At 41.3% G+C, this 19337-nt stretch overlaps 1 protein-coding gene across 4 annotated transcripts in view; it reads left to right on the top strand.

The window, feature by feature from the left end:
• Nucleotides 1-19337, top strand: part of tk2 (thymidine kinase 2) — a 32759-nt gene that overhangs the window by 340 nt on the left and 13082 nt on the right. Inside the window, exons 1-10 of one of the 4 annotated variants that reach the window (XM_034681361.1) lie at nucleotides 1-132; nucleotides 558-673; nucleotides 831-905; nucleotides 1476-1529; nucleotides 4539-4628; nucleotides 4774-4847; nucleotides 10069-10157; nucleotides 13844-13923; nucleotides 14052-14132; nucleotides 18021-18692. In XM_034681361.1, the coding sequence (XP_034537252.1) occupies nucleotides 617-673; nucleotides 831-905; nucleotides 1476-1529; nucleotides 4539-4628; nucleotides 4774-4847; nucleotides 10069-10157; nucleotides 13844-13923; nucleotides 14052-14132; nucleotides 18021-18107 (687 nt within the window). In that variant the 5' untranslated portion in view covers nucleotides 1-132; nucleotides 558-616 and the 3' untranslated portion in view covers nucleotides 18108-18692. Of the gene's footprint in view, nucleotides 133-557; nucleotides 674-830; nucleotides 906-1475; nucleotides 1530-4538; nucleotides 4629-4773; nucleotides 4848-10068; nucleotides 10158-13843; nucleotides 13924-14051; nucleotides 14133-18020; nucleotides 18693-19337 lie in introns of those variants that run through there. The other 3 variants (XM_034681358.1, XM_034681359.1, XM_034681360.1) reach the window with 3 other exon arrangements.

Genomic DNA, 19337 nt, shown 5'->3' on the forward strand with positions numbered 1-19337 from the left:
TTCCTCGGATGAGCCCGGGTAGCAGTCTGGTTTTATAGATAGAGAGGGTCTCAACGCTGTTTTCTCGGCTGGTATCTTGTCTCTGTTTGTGTCTCTTATTCTTGAGATCTAACAAGAATTTACTGTAACAGGGTGAGTTTGTTTTCATGATGTGAACAGTCTCATTTTATCACCACACATCTATCTGGCTTTCATTAGAGAGCAGGTTATATTATAGACAATGTGTTTTTATACATACTACATAATGATTTAGTCTTCCTGTATTGTGAAGTATACAAAGTGGAAATATACTTCAAAAATGTGCCTGCTTAATCAAACAGTAGACCTTGCTTGTCATTGTTTATGTGATGTGAAATGACTGACTGTGACTTTAAGGTGTAGGCTTTAATTTGATCCACCTTGGTTAAATAAAAGGGACCAGAGCTTCTTCAAAGTTCCTCAGATATTATTAACCCCTGTCATATTTCAGCACCTGAACCCCATCATCATTGCTTCATCATCCCCTTCAGACAGTCCTCTATCATTTTAACATATTTGTCCTTTTGACGTCACTGTAGCCCACTGACCTGAGAGAGGCCAGCACTGGGAATTGTGGGAGGTGAAGTCTTGACTCACTATGTTGTCTTCCTTCCAAGGGAAGCTGGAGCGCAACGGAGAGGCTAGGAAACCAGTGGTGAGTCTTCCACATATTCATTCTTCCTGATCTGAAGATCTGCCTTCATAACGCTCCATACAGAGACTGCTGATACTAATAACTATGCTTCTCACACCTTTTCAAAGCCCTTTCTTCATGTCATGTCATCCTAATGACTCCTTCTCTCTGTTTCCAGATCTGTATTGAGGGGAACATTGCCAGTGGGAAGACGACATGTCTGAAATATTTCAGCGAAACCAGCAATATAGAGGTATAATCTAAGTCCTTATGCAGCTACAGTGTGCATGTTTGCCTCAATATGGCATTAAAATGAGAATAAAGGATATTTAAAGATAAAAAAAAAAAAACTATTTATAATGTTCTGTGTTTTTGACTTTATGGAGTCAAAGTAATACATAAAAGATCCAAATCCAATGCTTAAGTCCAGTGTTTGAGCACAGCAGTGTTCAGTAAAGCTTCACTAGTAATCAATCCCAACAAATGTTCTCCTCAGACTCTTTCCAAACAGAGCAGGTCTAGACCGTACTCTATGTTCTATTATTAACAAAGACCCAACATCAAGACAGGATCAGATCCAGTCCCATCTTACAGACAGGACTCAGTCTGATCTCATCTTAATCCACCATGATCAGAGCACTTTGCAGCATTTAGCAAGTTACAGTGGCAAGGACAAACTTCCTTTAACAGGCAGAAACCTCCAGCAGGACCAGACTCATGTTAGACACACATCTGCTGAGACCCTGTGGTGATGATTTTTCAGCCCAAGACCTCTGCAGTGTTTGGTGACATACAAATCTCGACCCTCTCTTATTTGTTCTAGGTGCTGACTGAACCTGTGTCAAAATGGAGGAACGTCCGTGGCCACAACCCTCTGGTAGTGTACCTGACTGTGTTGTTATCGTGTCTCTGTCCTGACTTAAACTAGACTCATTCATCAGGACCTCTGAGTCTTTGCAAGATTGTTTCTATGAAGTCCAGTCCACTTTTCAGACCTCTCATAGCCGTTCACATAGTTAAACACCAACATCAGGACCATCCTACTCTCGAGTACAGCACACAGTGATGAGTCATAGTTTTAAAATTGGTGATAAACCTCAAAGCTCCATTGAATACAGTATCCAGCGTGTGCAAGCTTTGAGCAGAGGTGTGCATGTGTAAGACAACACGTAGTCCAGCGCAGACAGAAAAGAAGCAGCATCAAGTTTTTTCTTGGCTTCAAAAGAAAGGCAGGATCTGATTCTAAAATAAAACCCAGCTTTAATCTCAACCTTTCAGCGAGCTGCTGGATGTGAGGGGTAAAAATTATAGAATCGCCATGCCGAGGTATCTGTAGTGTGACACAAGTTCAATCTGCAACCCCTTACGGGTGCATATTGATGTCAGGTTTGCAGGCTTTGTTTTTTTATAGGAGATCAGCATGTTCTTTGTCTTGTCAGCATTTAAAACAAGTTTTAAATCATAAAAATTCAGTTGAATTGTATTAAAAGCAGTTTATAACTGTGTCAAAGCCTTGTTCTGTTACAGCTGATTGGCTCTTTCAGCCAACGAGTCCCACGCTCTCTTTCTGTTCACACAGACTGTCTCACAGTTTTCAATCAAAGCCAACTCAAACATGAATATTTAATTCTCCTCTGACTACAACAAGAAGTGAGAACATCTTCTGATTCTGCGCTCATATGCAGATATCTGTTTATGCAACCTAGGGTTCCAAATGGACCAGGGTCTGAGCCTGGACCAGCATGTTAATAGTTTGGTTCGTTCTTCTTTCTATCACTTAAGAAATATCCCCAAACTCAGACCTTTTGTGTCCACAGCTGAGCTGGAAATGATTATTCATGCTTTAGTGTCATCTCGTCTGGATTACTGTAACTCTCTTCACGTGTCTTAGCAATGCATCCCTGAACCGCCTACAAGTGGTCCAAAATGCTGCTGCTATGCTGTTGACCAAATCATCTAGGAGATCTCATGTTACTCCGATCCTCATATCTCTGCGCTGGTTTCCAGTTAAATGTAGGATCCAGTATAAAATTCTTGTTGTTGTGTACAGAGTGCTCAGTGGTCAGGCTCCAGTCTACATTAGGGAGCTGCTGAAGCCTTATAACTCCAGCAGGACTCTGAGGTCCCCTGAGCAGGGTTTACTGATTGTGCCTCCTACCAGGTTAAAAACTAAAGAAGACTGTGCTTTCCAGGTTGTTGGTCCTAAACTCTGGAGCAGTCTCCCTCTCGAACTGGGAACTGTGGACACTGTGGACATGTTTAAAAAGCAGTTGAAGACCTATCTGTTTAGACTTGCCTTTGTTTAATCTATCTGTTTTTATGTCATGTTTTTGTATTTAACTGCAATACAGTGGGGGAAAAAAGTATTTAGTCAGCCACTGATTTTGCAAGTTTCTGTAATTTTCATCAGAGGTACACTTCAACTATGAGAGACAAAATGAGAAAAAAAAATCCAGGAAATCACATTGTAGGATTTTTAAAGAATTATTTATAAATGATGGTGGAAAATAAATATTTGGTCAATAACAAAAGTTCAACTCAATACTTTGTAACATAACCTTTGTTGGCAATGACAGAGGTCAAACGTTTCCTGTAAGTGTTCACCAGGTTTGCACACACTGTAGCTGGTATTTTGGCCCATTCCTCCATGAAGATCTCCTCTAGAGCAGTGATGTTTTGGGGCTGTCGCTGGGCAACGACAGGGTTGAGGTCTGGAGACTGGCTAGTCCCCTCCAGGACCTTGAAATGCTTTTTACGGAGCCACTCCTTCGTTGCCCGAGCGGTGTGTTTGGGATCATTGTCAAGCTGGAAGACCCAGCCACGTTCCATCTTCAATGCTCTCACTGATGGAAGGAGGTTTTGGCTTAAAATCTCACGATACATGGCCCCGTTCATTCTTCCCTTAACACGGATCAGTCGTCCTGTCCCCTTTGCAGAAAAACAGCCCCAAAGCATGAGGTTTCCACCCCCATGCTTCACAGTAGGTATGGTGTTCTTGGGATGCAACTCAGCATTCTTCTTCCTCCAAACACGACGAGTTGAGTTTTTACCAAAAAGTTCTATTTTGGTTTCATCTGACCACATGATATTCTCCCAATCCTCTTCTGGATCATCCATATGCTCTCTGGTAAACTTCAGACGGGCCTGGACATGTAGTGGCTTAAGCAGGGGGACACGCCTGGTGCTGCAGGATTTGAGTCCCTCTCGGCGTAGTGTGTTACTGATGGTAACCTTTGTTACTTTGGTCCCAGCTCTCTGCAGGTCATTCATCAGGTCCCTCCGTGTAGTTCTGGGATTTTTGCTCACTGTTCTCATGATCATTTCCTGGATTTTTTTTTTCATTTTGTCTCTCATAGTTGAAGTGTACCTCTGATGAAAATTACAGACCTTTTTTGCCCCACTGTATCTGTTTTGCCTTTTAACGTTTTTCTTTTGTTGTTGTTGTAAAGCACCTTGTGACCTCTGCTCTTGAGAGGTGCTCTATAAATTAATCTGACTAAATCTTACTTATGGAGATTCGGGGTTCAAGTGTCCTGCCTAAAGGACACCTAAACGCGTGGATTGAAGGATGTTAGATAAAACTTCCTGTTTCTTATCTTTTGACCGTTAGACAGCCGCTCCAATGTCTGAGTCCTGCTGGTATCAGTGCAGCTGCACACATTAAAATAGTCCTCTTACAGACAAGCGCTCATGCAAAAATAAATGACAATGTGAACTACTGGAGGTTTTTTCAGCATTTCAGTGAATTTAAAACAGCTCAGAAATATTGGGATCATCCTCTGGGGATTGTGGATGTTCTGATTGAAAGCAGTATCCAGTGCTTTATTGTGTAGCTGTAGTTGAATCTAAATGTAAAGGGATCAACACTTCCTCTCTGTCCCTGCAGGCTCTGATGTACCAGGATCCAGAGCGCTGGGGCATCACACTGCAGACCTACGTTCAACTCACCATGCTGGACAGACACCTGTCAACCATAGTAAGCACTGTTAGCTCAAAAAGACATCCATTACTCCTATGCTGATATACACTTTGTTTGTCTGCACATGTCAGTAGCTGTAGACTTATGTTACAAAAACATGACATGAAGAGTTTAATGTGAGCACTCGTCTTGTTTGTTTCAGTCAGCACCCATCAGGATGATGGAGAGGTCCATCTTCAGTGCCAAGCACATCTTTGTGGAGAATCTCTTCAGAAGGTATTATTATCTGTGGTTAGAAACATTTCACTTCCTGGTCCTGTTACAAAAATCCTGCACACTGTCTAACTTGGGAAAAAAAAAACATGTATTGGTAACGATTTGGTCCTGAGCCCTCATCAGGCACACAGTATCTTTATTTATTTTTAACTTTTCTTTTTTCTTTTTTGGAACATACATGTTTACATACATACGTACACACTTATACATTTACTTAGACACACACAAGAACACAAGATCATGAGGTCATGGTTTGGTCTGTACAAGAAGGCATACATGTAGATGAGATAATACACAAAATGCATACTTGGTCACACATATTTATGATTCATTATTTTCCCTGGTTAAATAAATACACCATTTCTCCCATCGTTTTCCCCCCAGTTCTTTTTGGTGCTGTATGGAAAAGGTCATTTGCTCTAAAAGATGTAGTTGTTTTACAATATTAATAAAGATACCAGCAGTAGGGCACTTCTCTGAAGCCAAAGTTTGGAATGGCCTTTTTACTTGATGCCAGCAAAATCTTTAGGAGGTAGGCATCGTATTTACTCAGTCCATGAGGGATATGTCCGAGGCAAAGCGAGATGAATGTTGTATTGATGGTGAAATTGAGAGTTTTTGAGATAATTGTTGCTACTTCCTTCCAGTCAGGCTTAATAAGGGGGTAAGACCAGAAAATATGAGCATGGTCAAAGGCAAGGCAAGGCAAGGCAGGGCAGCTTTATTTGTATAGCGCATTTCATACACGAGGGCAACTCAATGTGCTTTACATTAAAACATTAAAAGCATTGGAGACATTCAGACAGGCATAAAAGAACACAATTAAAATGACAAATATGATAAAACAGAAAAGAAAAGGAAAATTAGAAATATATTAAAAATTACATTAAAATTTTAATTTAAAGTGGGTTAAAATAATCTAAGATAGGAAGGCAGTGGCAAATAAAAAAGTCTTAGTCTTTGATTTAAAAGAGGTGAGAGAAACATCATCTCATGCCCCTTTGTTTGGAAATTTGAAGCTGGTAGAGGAGCTCTGTAATTAAGCTGTCATGCTGCGTAGAGCGCCACCAGAAGTTCAGGCAAACAGTATGTTAAGAAGGCTGTGGCTGCAAGTCTGCTCCTAATCAGCATCACAGCATCAGGTGTGGATCAGTAAACCTGATGGAAAATGCAAAACGAAAGCTTCCTAACTAAGAAGAAACATGACAGGAAGCAGAACAAAACAAACAGACAATACATTGATGAATTTAAATTAAAGGAACATTAAAAGTTCTAAATGGAAAATAATCCAAAACAGAAGAATGACATCAATCATAAAGTTTAAAGCTGGAGCTTCATAAAACTTTTCATCTACCCTCGTGAAGCAAAGGTCAATGATTGAACACAGCACAGACCAACTGATCTCTTCCTCTCCTGTTTACATATAGAGGAGGGTCTTCAAAGATCAGAGTTCACTGTCAGACGTAAGAACATGCCTGTGTTTTTTAAAAACACTTCATACTGTGCTCGAGTGGGTATAGGGAGATATAGGGTATATAGGGAGAATTTCTTTTTCTAGGCACTCTTTCTGAGTAGCTTCAAGCAAGTCTTTTTAAGGGCCAGTTCATATGCGTGATCAATCCCCTACAAAGGTTCCCCTGAAGCACAAATGTGGTCTTCATATCCTCTTTTCTAAAGTCCTCTGTGGAATCAAAGACCCTCCTCAAATGACCAGAAACAGACTCATCGGGAGGCCCGCCTTTAGGGGGAGTGGGATGAAAACCTGTGCCCAACAGCAAGATTTGTTGTCTTCCTCCCTGAAAAGTTTAGTGATTAGGGAGCTGTTGTTTCTCATAACTCACATGTAGTGCAAAAGGTTCAATAAACTCTGAGTCTAACCCTGATCTCTGAGTTGATTTACCCTCAGATTGGAAACTCTGAGTTTTCAGTTTCAGAACAGCTCATCTGAGTTAGTTCAACCAGCTCTCAGTATGCTCACTCAAAGTAAAGCTTGTGTAAAAAAAAAATCCAACTTGAAAGGAGCCGTCACAATACAATTCACCACAGCAACAGCTGTCAGAAAGAGGTCCTTCTACTTCACCCTGTGGAATTAGAAATCCTCACTCATACAGTGAGTTTGGATGTTTCACTCTCACTCTTTTGCCGCTTCAGCTGCATGAAAAGAAACTGCTGCTCGAGTCAGTGCTTAAGTTTGAATGTCTAATAAGCCGATTTAATAGTTTTTTTAAATATTTCATAATCATATAATATGATAATATTACTGGTGGAATGGTATTAAATCTAAAATCTATTCTCATTTAGGCCACGATATCACCTGAGTGGAGAAGGGTAAACTTGGATTGAGCTGTACATTAAATATATAAACTGAACAAAAATATAAACGCAAAACTTTTTCATGAACTGAACTCAAAGATCTAAGACTTTTTCTACATACACTAAAGGACTATTTCTCTCAAATATTGTTCACAAATGTGTCTAAATCTGTGTTAGTGAGCACTTTTCCTTATCCCAGATAATCCATCCACCTCACTAGGGCTGAGTATTGCCAAGAACCTCACGATACGATACGCATCATGATACTTGGGTCACGATACGATAGTATCACGATATATCACGATATCACAATATTGTGATATATTGTGATATTCTACACAGTAAACTAAGAAAAAATAGGGATGGTGTAAATGTAAATTACACAATATTACTCAAAATTGAAAGGACAAATTAAGTCAAAACTATTTGATTGAAAACAACTTTTCCAATTGGCTAAAATGTGAATTTTTATTATTACCAAATCATCGATATTAAGAGTTGAAATATCGATCGTATATCGGAGGTCAAAGTATCGCGATATATTGCTGTATCAATATTTTTTCACACCTCTACACCTCCCAGGTGTGTCATATCAAGATGCTGATTAGACAGCATGATTATTGCACAGGTGTGCCTTAGGGTGGCCACAATAAAAGGACACTCTAAAATGTGCAGTTTTACTGTATTGAAAACCATCGCAACACATCTCCTCGGCATAGAGTTGATCAGGAAGTTAATTGTGGCCTATGGATTGCTGGTCCACTCCTCTTCAATACAGGTGCCAAGTTGCTGGATATTGGCAGGAACTGGAACACCCTGCCGTATACGCCGATCCAGAGCTTTTATTGTGGCCAGCCTAAGGCACACCTGTACAATAATCATGCTGTCTAATCAGCATCTTGATATGCCACACCTGTGAGGTGGAAGGATTATCTGGGCGAATGAGAAGTGCTCACTAACACAGATTTAGACACGTGTGAACCAGACCCAACTCGGTCGAGGCATGATGGCTGTCTAACATGAGTCTGGTCCTGCCTGAGGTTTCTGCCTGTTAAAAGGAAGTTTTTCCTCACCACTGTAACTAGCTAAATACTGCGATGTGCAATGATCATGATGGATTAAGGTGGGGTCAGACTGAGTCTTACCCTGTCTTGAAGTTGGGTCTCTGTTCATAATTTGACATAGAGTGGTCTAGACCTCCTATGTTTGTAAAAGCGTCTTGAGATAACGTTTGTTGTGATTTGGCGCTGTACAAATAAAGATTGATTGATTGATTGAACAATATTAGAGAGAAATAGTCCTTTAGTCAGTCCCTCCAGGAAGTTGCAATTTCGCGATCGCAACTATCAACGCAAATTCAACCAATCAGCGCGATCTTTTCGCGGCCTTGCAATTTTATACAATCACCGCAACTTACCCGCAAATTTGACCAATTACCTCAATCTCAGCCCCTGTACGTCATTGGTTTTGTCATCAATTTCACTTCCTTGGAACATAAACTTAAGTCCTCCCTTGATCTGCACTTTTCAACAGTAAAACATCTACGGAGAGCGGTTGAAAAGGGGACAGCAGGCAGGACAAGTGACGATGACAACGTTGTTATTTATAGATTGAGGGGCTCAGTGTTAGCTTGGTCTCTACCTGCAGCAGGTGTGCTTTATGAACCAGCTCTCCTCACCTCCATGCATCTGTCTCATCTTCATTGAGGAATTTTTACCCCCAGTGTGTGTTAGTGACAAAGACACAACCACGGGGCGTCTGTTTACTATTTGAGGTTTGACGTTGTTGCCGCCATTACCATAAAAACTCCCGTCTAGAGCTTGATTTAATCCAGTTTGGTGAAACATCAGACACCTTCAGTAAGTTTTGATCAACTCATAGTCATCAAAGATGCAGATGCATTTCAGAGTGCCGTGAACTGTCTGTGCCTCTGTCACTGCGAGGTGCATTCAGGGACCGTTGTAAATGTGCAATACAGTCCTTTCATGGCATTTTTCTGTGAATCAAGAGAATCAAAATACAGTCATAGTGGCCACATCAAGAATGTTTTCTAAAAAACTGTAATTTAGCGTATTTACTTGCCCCTGAGATGTTAATGGAGGGAAAAAGCAAAGAAAAAAATCGCCACTTTCACCGCATTTTTTTCAAAAATCTGTCGCAAAATCTGGCTTTTTGGACCGCAACAATCACAAAAAAATCCCGCGAAATCCTGGAGGGACTGTTTAGTGTACGTAGAAAAAGTCTTGGATCTTTGAGTTCAGTTCATGAAAAATGGGAGCAAAAACAAGTGTTGCGTTTATATTTTTGTTCAGTGTAGAAAGTGAAATAGAATCTGCAGGATGTAAGAGCGTGTCCACGATGTGTGATGATTAAACATTCAGCAAGGTTTGAAAAATCCTCTCCCTACGTTAATGTAACTTCCTGCAGATTAGTGCCGCCCTGTCATCTACGTAGAGGCTTCTTGATGAAAGGACATGCTCTACTGAAAGTATGTTTTTGTAGACTTCTATGCCAGACTGTTAAACACACCTGGATTTATATTTAGACATCTCTGTTAACACACACGTGGTACCAACTTCATGAATGAATGCAGAAATGAAACTGTGAGGTTAGTCGAGGACTGAAGTTTGCTGCTGTCTCACTTCTTGTTTGGACCACTTGTTTCTTAATTAAATATTTTTACACTCATCCCAGCCTGTTACATGTCTGTGGCTGTTAAGCTCAGATCAATGGGTTTAAGTGTACCTCCTCCTGCCGCTGGACTTTTAGCATCTTCCATATGGACCTGATTCACCATGAATTATTAATCAAGCTTGTTAATGTATATATTCATGTTTTCTACCATCACAGCATACTGACATGGTTTATACTTGTTCTCTGTCAGCTGACTGTTTGTTTTTTAAACCAGTGGGAAGATGCCAGAGGTGGACTATGCAGTGCTGAGCGAGTGGTTTGATTGGATCACCACTAACATTTCCCTTCCTGTTGATCTGATCGGTGAGAATACACAAAACAAGAACACACAGTCTGCAGAGACAACAACACAGATAATACCAACAGTTTCACTCATACAGACATACAAAATGTAATGTAATGATGGTGTGAATACTAGTTAATGTGATAAAGGATGAGAACAGTCTTGTTAATGTGCACCTGCAGATCAGAGGGGTGTACCAGGAAGTGAGATTAGAGGGTAAACCAGATCTTTACAGACTCACAGTCACTTTTCAGTGTCACAAAGCTCGCTCTCCTTTAACTTGACACGACCAGATGGATTAAAGCATTACAAGGTAAAGATATTGCCAGGGTCATAACGTTGTGGCAAAGCAAGCTTATAATGTCTCAGAAGAGCTGGCACAGCCCTGCATACAGGTTCAAGGTTCAAGGTTTCTTTATTATCCCCGGTGGGCAATTTGTTTTTCAGTCAGCGGTGACAGATAAATAAAAGAATACAACAAATTACACCACAACATTAAAACATTTAAAACAGTAACAACATAAAAACAAGAGTGTTATGTGGCATCATTAAGCAGGCCTATTCGCCCTGCTCTTTGGCAGTGCGTATCTGCGGCCTGAGGGAAGCCGGCGAAACTCACTAAAGAGAGGATGACACGGGTCAGCCCAGATGGACCAGGCTCTGATGAGGGTCCTGGCTTGATAAAGGCTCGACATGTCAGGCAGGGATGTGCCCGAATCCCTGCTGCGTATAATTAAAATTGCCTGAAGTCTCTTTTTATTTTTCAAACCTGTCGACCCATACCATCAAACCACTTAGAAAGTTAAGAGATTCAAGAAAACAGCAATAAAAATTCTGCATAAAAGTCTTGTCGACAGTAAAACCCCTGAGCTTAAGATAAAAGCACATTGTTAATTATCGATTAAAGTGCTGAGATATGTGTGCCGGTTCACATTCTCCACAAGGTAGCTTCCTCCTGTTTTCTTTGAGCAAAAAAGCTGCAGGCCACTCTGCTGACACACGACTAAGAGCGCATATAGAGATGTAAAGCTCAGTCTCAGATAGGTGCTTCACAATCACAATCAGAATCAAAATCAGCTTTATTGGCAAGGTATGCTTGAACACACAATGAATTTGACTTAGGTAAACTGTGCTCTCTTTGTACAAGGCATAAGAATAAGACCTACAAATAAAAATAATAACAATAACATCAGCTATAAATACAAAAGAACAACAAATAGGCATGACTAATATGTACAGGCTAAAATAATATGATAAAGTGCAGTGGTGAGTAGCAGAGGTAGTTTTAACATTATAAAAATAGTAGTTAAATAATAAAATAAATAGAAATATGGAATTCTGCTTGGAGAATTGTTGCATTGTGTATCTACATGTATATTTACAGAGAGTATTGATCCAACAGATATGACACTGTTATGGTTTACAGTGGGGCAAAAAAGTATTTAGTCAGCCACTGATTTTGTAAGTTCTCCCACTTAGAAAGATGAGAGAGGTCTGTAATTTTCATCAGAGGTACACTTCAACTATGAGAGACAAAATGAAAAAAAAAAAATCCAGGAAATCACATTGTAGGATTTTTAAAGAATTATTTGTAAATGATGGTGGAAAATAAGTATTTGGTCACCCACAAACAAGCAAGATTTCTGTCTCTCACAGACCTGTAACTTCTTCTTTACGAAGCTCTTCTGTCCTCCACTCGTTACCTGTATTAATGGCTCCTGTTTGAACTGGTTATCTGTATAAAAGACACCTGTCCACAGCCTCAAACACTCAGACTCCAAACTCAACCATGGCCAAGACCAAAGAGCTGTCCAAGGACACCAGGAAGAACATTGTGGACCTGCACCAGGCTGGGAAGAGTGAATCTACAATAGGCAAGCAGGTTGGTGTGAATAAATCAACTGTGGGAGCAATTGTAAGAAAATGGAAGACATACAAGACCATTGATAATCTCCCTGGATCTGGGGCCCCATGCAAGATCTCATCCCGTGGAGTCAAAATGATCATGAGAGCGGTGAGCAAAAATCCCAGAACTACACAGAGGGACCTGATGAATGACCTGCAGAGAGCTGGGACCAAGGTAACAAAGGCTACCATCAGTAACACACTACGCCGGGACTCAAATCCTGCAGCACCAGGCGTGTCCCCCTGCTTAAGCCAGTACATGTCCAGGCCCGTCTGAAGTTTGCCAGAGAGCATATGGATGATCCAGAAGAGGATTGGGAGAATATCATGTGGTCAGATGAAACCAAAATAGAACTTTTTGGTAAAAACTCAACTGGTCGTGTTTGGAGGAAGAAGAATGCTGAGTTGCATCCCAAGAACACCATACCTACTGTGAAGCATGGGGGGGAAACCTCATGCTTTGGGGCTGTTTTTCTGCAAAGGGGACAGGACGACTGATCCGTGTTAAGGGAAGAATGAACGGGGCCATGTATCGTGAGATTTTAAGCCAAAACCTCCTTCCATCAGTGAGAGCATTGAAGATGGAACATGGCTGGGTCTTCCAGCATGACAATGATCCCAAACACACCGCTCGGGCAACGAAGGAGTGGCTCCGTAAAAAGCATTTCAAGGTCCTGGAGTGGCCTAGCCAGTCTCCAGACCTCAACCCCATAGAAGATTTGTGAAGGGAGTTGAAAGTCCGTGTTGCCCAGCGACAGCCCCAAACCATCACTGCTCTAGAGGAGATCTGCATGGAGGAATGGGCCAAAATACCAGCTACAGTGTGTGCAAACCTGATGAAGACTTACAGGAAACCTTTGACCTCTGTCATTGACAACAAAGGTTATGTTACAAAGTATTGAGTTGAACTTTTGTCATTTACAAATAATTCTTTAAAAAACCATACAATGTGATTTCCTGGATTTTTTTTTTCATTTTGTCTCTCATAGTTGAAGTGTACCTCTGATGAAAATTACAGACCTCTCTCATCTTTCCAAGTGGGAGAACTTGCAAAATCAGTGGCTGACTAAATACTTTTTTGCCCCACTGTAGTGTTCATCAGAGTGACAGCCTGGGGGAAGAAGCTGTTCTTATGGCGGGTTGTTTTGGCGCACAGTGATCTGTAGCGCCTGCCGGAGGGGAGGAGTTTTAAGAATTTGTGTCCAGGGTGTGAGGGGTCAGCGGTGATGCTACCTGCCCGTTTCCTGGCCCGGGACCGGTACAAGTCCTTGATGGGGGGCAGGTCGACACCGATGATTTTTTCTGCAGTCCTGTGGAGGGACCAGGTAGATCCGAGTGTTCTGGTGTGGGGTGTGAAAACCTGCAGTAGAAGCTGTTCAGGTCGTCAGCCAGTCTTTCGTTACCTTCAGGGTGGGGGGAGGGTCTCCTGTAGCTTGTAACCTCACGCAGGCCTCTCCAAACTTCTGAGGGGTCGTTGGCAGAGAAGCTCTGTTTTAACTTCTCAGTGTAGCTCCTCTTAGCTACCTTGATTTCCGTCGTCAGTTTGTTTCTGGCCTGCTTGAACAGGTCCCGGTCCCCACTCCTGTAGGCCTCTTCTTTTGCCTGACGCAGCTTCCTAAGATCATATGCATGATCTGCAATATGTACTTTAACACAAGTTCCCTTAGGTTTGTAAATCAGTGTTTCTAAGGAGACATCAGTTTGATAAGTATTGTGATAAGTGTGATAAAGTCCCTCAGTCTTCCATGTATTTGTTGCTGCTTGTTGATGTCCACTCTTTGACGTGTGTCCCTGGATCCAGTGTACCTGCAATCGTCTCCTCAGACCTGTCACGAGAGGTTGAAGCAGCGATGCAGAGAGGAGGAGAAAGTCATTCCGTTGGTGAGGCTGCAGAATCACACACGTGTCACCTTTCAGTATGAATACAATCCACTTAAAGAGAAAGGAAACTTAACCTTAATGCTCCTTGTGTTTGTGTGTTTGTTTGTGTGTGTTTTTGTGTCTACCAGGAGTATCTGGAGACGATCCACCAGCTGTATGAAGACTGGCTCATCAAACGTGTCTCCGCCCCTCTCCCTGCTCCTGTTTTGGTGAGTGACTATTCAAGTCCAGAGAAGTCTTTGGTTCTGTCCCATTCCCCCACTCTGAGCTGAGTGCGCTCGGTTACACACACACCTTGGTGGCGCTTTGCCACCTCAAAGGAACATTTGTGTATAGTATTTAAGAACATATTTGGTGGTCAAGTGTGAAGGGATTTTAAAGTAATATTTTGGGGGTATTTTTGCCTTTAATGGATAGGACAGCTGAAGAGACAGGAAATGTGGGGAGCAGAGAGAGGGGGAGGACATGCAGTAAATGGTTGAGGCTGGAATCAAACCTGCGACCTCTGCAACGAGGACTATAGCCTCTGTATATGGGGCGTGCGCATAGACCCCAAGGCCACCAGCGCCCTCTAATGCAACGGGATTTTTGGAACACACTCCCGACCCCCTTTTTATCACGCAGTAGATTGAGAGGAAAAGATTGCATAAGACAAACATGCAGCTGAATGTGCCGGGGTTATTCGGAGCTCTGCTTTGGCAAATTTCTTATAATGTGCCACCGGTGATTAAAGGTTAAAACAAAGCGTAGAGAGCAAAATGTGTTCTTTGATCACTGGGATGATCTCCTGTTTACACATCAACTGTAATATGTGGCTGTAATAGAATACTCCTAATGATTATTAATGAGAACACCTTTGCAAACCAAGATACAAGTAATGAATCATACATGGCCAGAATCTGCTTCAAATAAATGACAAAGGATAAAACTCCTCAGTACAAGGGTAAAAAGGTCTCTATTTTATTTGTTTATTTTTCATTTAAAAGGACCATATATATTTATTAAAATTTTTTGTTAATATGCCAGAGTTAGTCAAAAGGCTGGTTTGCATCCGTAGCCCCTTGCCAGATGTTAAAAGAGCTCCCCTAAAAAGATCAAGATGAAACAAAAAAAATAGAATACAGTCAAATACGAAAAAAAAGGAAAGGAGAGGAGAAACCAAAACACAAACAAAAAACAAAAACAAAAGAAAACACATTAGAGTACAAATAACACCATACCATTCAAAATGACTTGACTCTCTAGTTAAGGGGTTCCCAAACTTTTCAGCCCGCGACCCCAAAAATACCGGTACCAAAGACTCGTGACCCCCACTGTCCCTCAAACTGATTTAATGTGTCTTCATTTAACTGGTCTGCAGAAAATGACCCTACCTATATTCCAATCTGGTTTCCGTCCCCTCCATAGCACCGAAACAGCACTTATCAAAATCACCAATGACCTCCTCCTTGCTGCTGACTCCGGTTCACTATCCATTCTCCTTCTGCTTGATCTGAGTGCGGCCTTCAACACTATTTCACACACCATTCTGCTGAACCGACTCTCCTCCATAGGCATCACTAATACACCCCTCAACTGGTTTCATTCATACCTTTCAGGCCGCACTCAGTTCATTCATCTTAAATCATTCACCTCCCATCCAGTCCCCGTCACCACAGGTGTGCCCCAGGGCTCTGTCCTGGGGCCCCTGCTGTTCATCATCTACCTCCTCCCCCTTGGTCACATCTTCCGTAAACATCATATTCACTTCCACTGCTACGCGGATGACACCCAGCTCTACCTCTCCACTAAACCTGACTCCTCACTTCCACCTTCTTCCCTCACTGATTGTCTCCTTGAAATAAAATCTTGGTTCACCTCAAACTTCCTCAAATTAAACAGCAATAAAACTGAACTTCTTCTAATTGGCACAAAATCTACATTAAACAAACTTCATAATTTCTCTATTCCCATCGACAACTCGCCCCTCTTCCCCTCCCCTCAGGTTAAGAGTCTGGGTGTCATCCTCGACAGCACCCTCTCCTTCACCTCCCATATCAACCACGTCACCCGGTCCGCCTACTTTCACCTCCACAATATTAACCGTCTCCGTCCTTCACTCACTCCCCACTCCACTGCCCTTCTTGTTCACAGCCTCGTCACCTCCCGTTTGGTATACTGCAACTCCCTTCTGTTTGGTCTCCCCCACAAAACCCTCCATAAACTTCAACTTGTTCAAAACTCAGCCGCCTGTATCATCACACGCACCGCCTCCTTCCACCACATCACACCCATCCTGCAACAGCTCCACTGGCTCCCCATCACACACCGGATCAACTACAAAATACTTCTCCTCACCTTCAAATCCAAACACAACCTCGCCCCTCCATATCTCTCTGACCTCCTCCATACTGCCACACCCGTCCGCACCCTCAGATCCTCCTCCTCCATCCACCTCACTGTCCCCCCTGCTCGCCTTGTTACCAGAGCCTTCAGCCGCTCTGCTCCCCAGCTCTGGAACTCTCTCCCACCTGACCTCCGTAATACTGACTCACTCCCACATTTTAAATCCAAACTCAGAACCCATCTGTTTAAACTGGCTTACTCCATCTGACCACAACTCCTCTGTCCATTCACTTCAAACTTTTTAAATTGTGTTTTATTAACTGTTTGTTATTTAAACTCTGTTTGTTTTTAATGATGTAAGGTGACCTTGAGTGCCTAGAAAGGCGCCTATAAATAAAATGCATTATTATTATATGAGCATGTGTCTGTGTTTCTACTGCTACTGATGCTTTTGATAATTAACTGTTCACTAACCCTAAACTTAGGAGTCATCTGGCAAAAAGAAAGAGAGAAAACTCATTACATTTTCATTTTCAAGGTTTTATTACAAGGTTAGCTATTGTTTTTGTCAATATTTTTTATTATAATGGCTAAAATGTACTAATTCTAGATAACTTAAAAAAAAAAAAAATCTAGATGACATCTCACGACCCCCCGTTTGTGTCTCGACCCACACTTTGGGAACCCCTGCTCTAGCTGATTGAATTGAGTGTTTCAAACGCTGTCCCTTTATTGAACAAATGTAACGTTATTTATTGATGTGGACCGGCTCACTGCAAACACACAGTTATATGGATTGTTGGGATGTGAATATAATTTAAAGTTACTGATTTTGCATCTTTCAAACATTTTTCTTACATTGAAATTTCTTCAGTGGCATACAGCGGCAATCCTCACCAACATGATGCATTGTGGGATTTATACTCGGGCTAAAACGGCTCAGCTACGGTCTTCTTTGTTTTTTTCACAGATATGTTTATTAACATTTTGTTAAATGCAAACAACACGAAACCAAGACAGCACACAGACAGAATGACACCCAACAACAAAAACAACAATTATACTATAGATTATATTAAAATTTAAATGATATAGTGAAGTGTATACAAAAAATAATATATGTATAAATAAATAACACAATATAGAAGTAAATAAATATAAAAATAAAATAAAATAAATACAATTAAGAATAAAAATAATTAAAAATAAATAAATAGTTATTGTTCAGTCTGCCGCCCTCAACATCACTTTTGAAAATTGCCAAAATAGATGATCACCTAATCAGGGATCTCAGAGAGGTCCAGCTCCTGCAGATACTTAAAGAATGAGTCCCACAACCTGTGAAGTTGACTGTCTGATTCTCTCCAGCTTCACAAAGTGAAGAATGTCCTTTAACCCCACTATATGGGAAGGAAGTGTGGGGGATTTTCAGCTGCAGTCTTACTGAAAGTATGGTTAAAGTGCAAATCAAGCGTGCAGCACTTTTGATTGGTGGAGAAACAGGACACACTTGTGCACTGGTACTACTCACACTATGAACACGCACCCAAGCTTGCATGTGTGATCAAGTGTGCGTAATGGGACGGCCCCTTTGCTGTGGAGTTTGTGGAGTGTGCAAACAGCATGAGGAGCTGTCACAACATGTGCTTCCACTGTATTCCTCCTTCTGCTGTGAAAAAGTAGATCTACAGGCTTTCATTTTCATCATTTTTTAAATTAATTACAATTTTTTGTTTTTACATGCTGTGTTTGTTTGTGGTGTTTCTGTGCAGGTGATCCCTGCTGACCACGACCTCGAGAAGATGGTGCACCTGTATGAAGAACACCGGGACAAAATACTGGCCGCTAACTCCCTCTGATACACACACACACACACACACACACACACTGAAGGTCCTTGAAATAGGTTTACAAACTATATTATAGAACTGTTCTGTTACATCTTAAGGTTTTTACAAGCAACCAGAGCTCTTAGAAATTTCACAAGTCATATCTTAACAAGGGGTTTGTAATCAACCACATATGAAGTAGTATGTGTTCTAGCTTTAATAATTATATATCCTTTAAAGAATGTCTCTGACAGGATGAGAACAGTCTCAGAAAAAAGACCAAATCAGACCAAGACAGCCTGTCGTTAGACACTTTGAAGTCGTGCTGACTCATTCCACTTCTTGTCATTTCTTTTACAGATTTTTAATTCTGGTTTGCATTTATTTAACAATTGTATGGACTGCACTCGTAGTCAGATCACAAGATGTTATTACAAAGAGACCACAAGTTTTGGAAACTTATCATATAAGTGGAGTGTTGGTGTAAGTTTAGTGCAATGCTATTTTACTTAAAAATGAGACCATGTAATGTAACATGTTTCTGTTATTGTTAGTAAGGAATGAGTTTTTTCTTCTCCTTTAATGCTTTGTTAAATAAATAAGTATATGATCTAATCTAAGCTGTTTTTACTGCTTCTCCCTGAACAGGTTTGATATCCGGTTTAGACCAATCAGCATGAACAGTTGTGCAAACAATGTCTCCATTTCTACACACGCTGATGACATGACTTTACATAGTAAGATACATGGTGATTATGAGCTCACATTCAAGGTCAACACTAGACCCAGAATCTACATGCAGAATAGATAAAGGATGTGGGTAACGACAACGTGCGTCTGCATTTCTTCGACACTTCCTTTGACAACGTCCTGCCTCGTCCTGTTCAGGGCTCCTTCAGTAGAGTTGGAGCAACGATGCATCTCATTGGCTGTAAACTTAACCCTCTCCTATGTTCATATGCAGAGATCCAGAGGAACCTACGAGACAAGGGAGCTCAGTGACTCCAGAAAGGTCTATGGTTAGTAACTTTAATTGGACAGGAAGAGTTAAAGTAAGAGACAGGAAGAGAGAGGAGAGAGAGGGATAGACAGTTCCCCCGGCAGTCTAAGCCTATAGCAGCATAACTAAGCTGGTCCAAGCCTGATCCAGCTCTAACTACAAGCTTTATCAAAAAGGAAAGTTTGAAGCCTACTCTTATATCAGGATCAGTAGTACCTGTTTCACTTCATCAAGTCATGAACACAGAACAGGTTTGGGAG

Source organism: Notolabrus celidotus, chromosome 4 (assembly GCF_009762535.1).
Source record: "Notolabrus celidotus isolate fNotCel1 chromosome 4, fNotCel1.pri, whole genome shotgun sequence".
Taxonomy (NCBI): domain Eukaryota; kingdom Metazoa; phylum Chordata; class Actinopteri; order Labriformes; family Labridae; genus Notolabrus; species Notolabrus celidotus.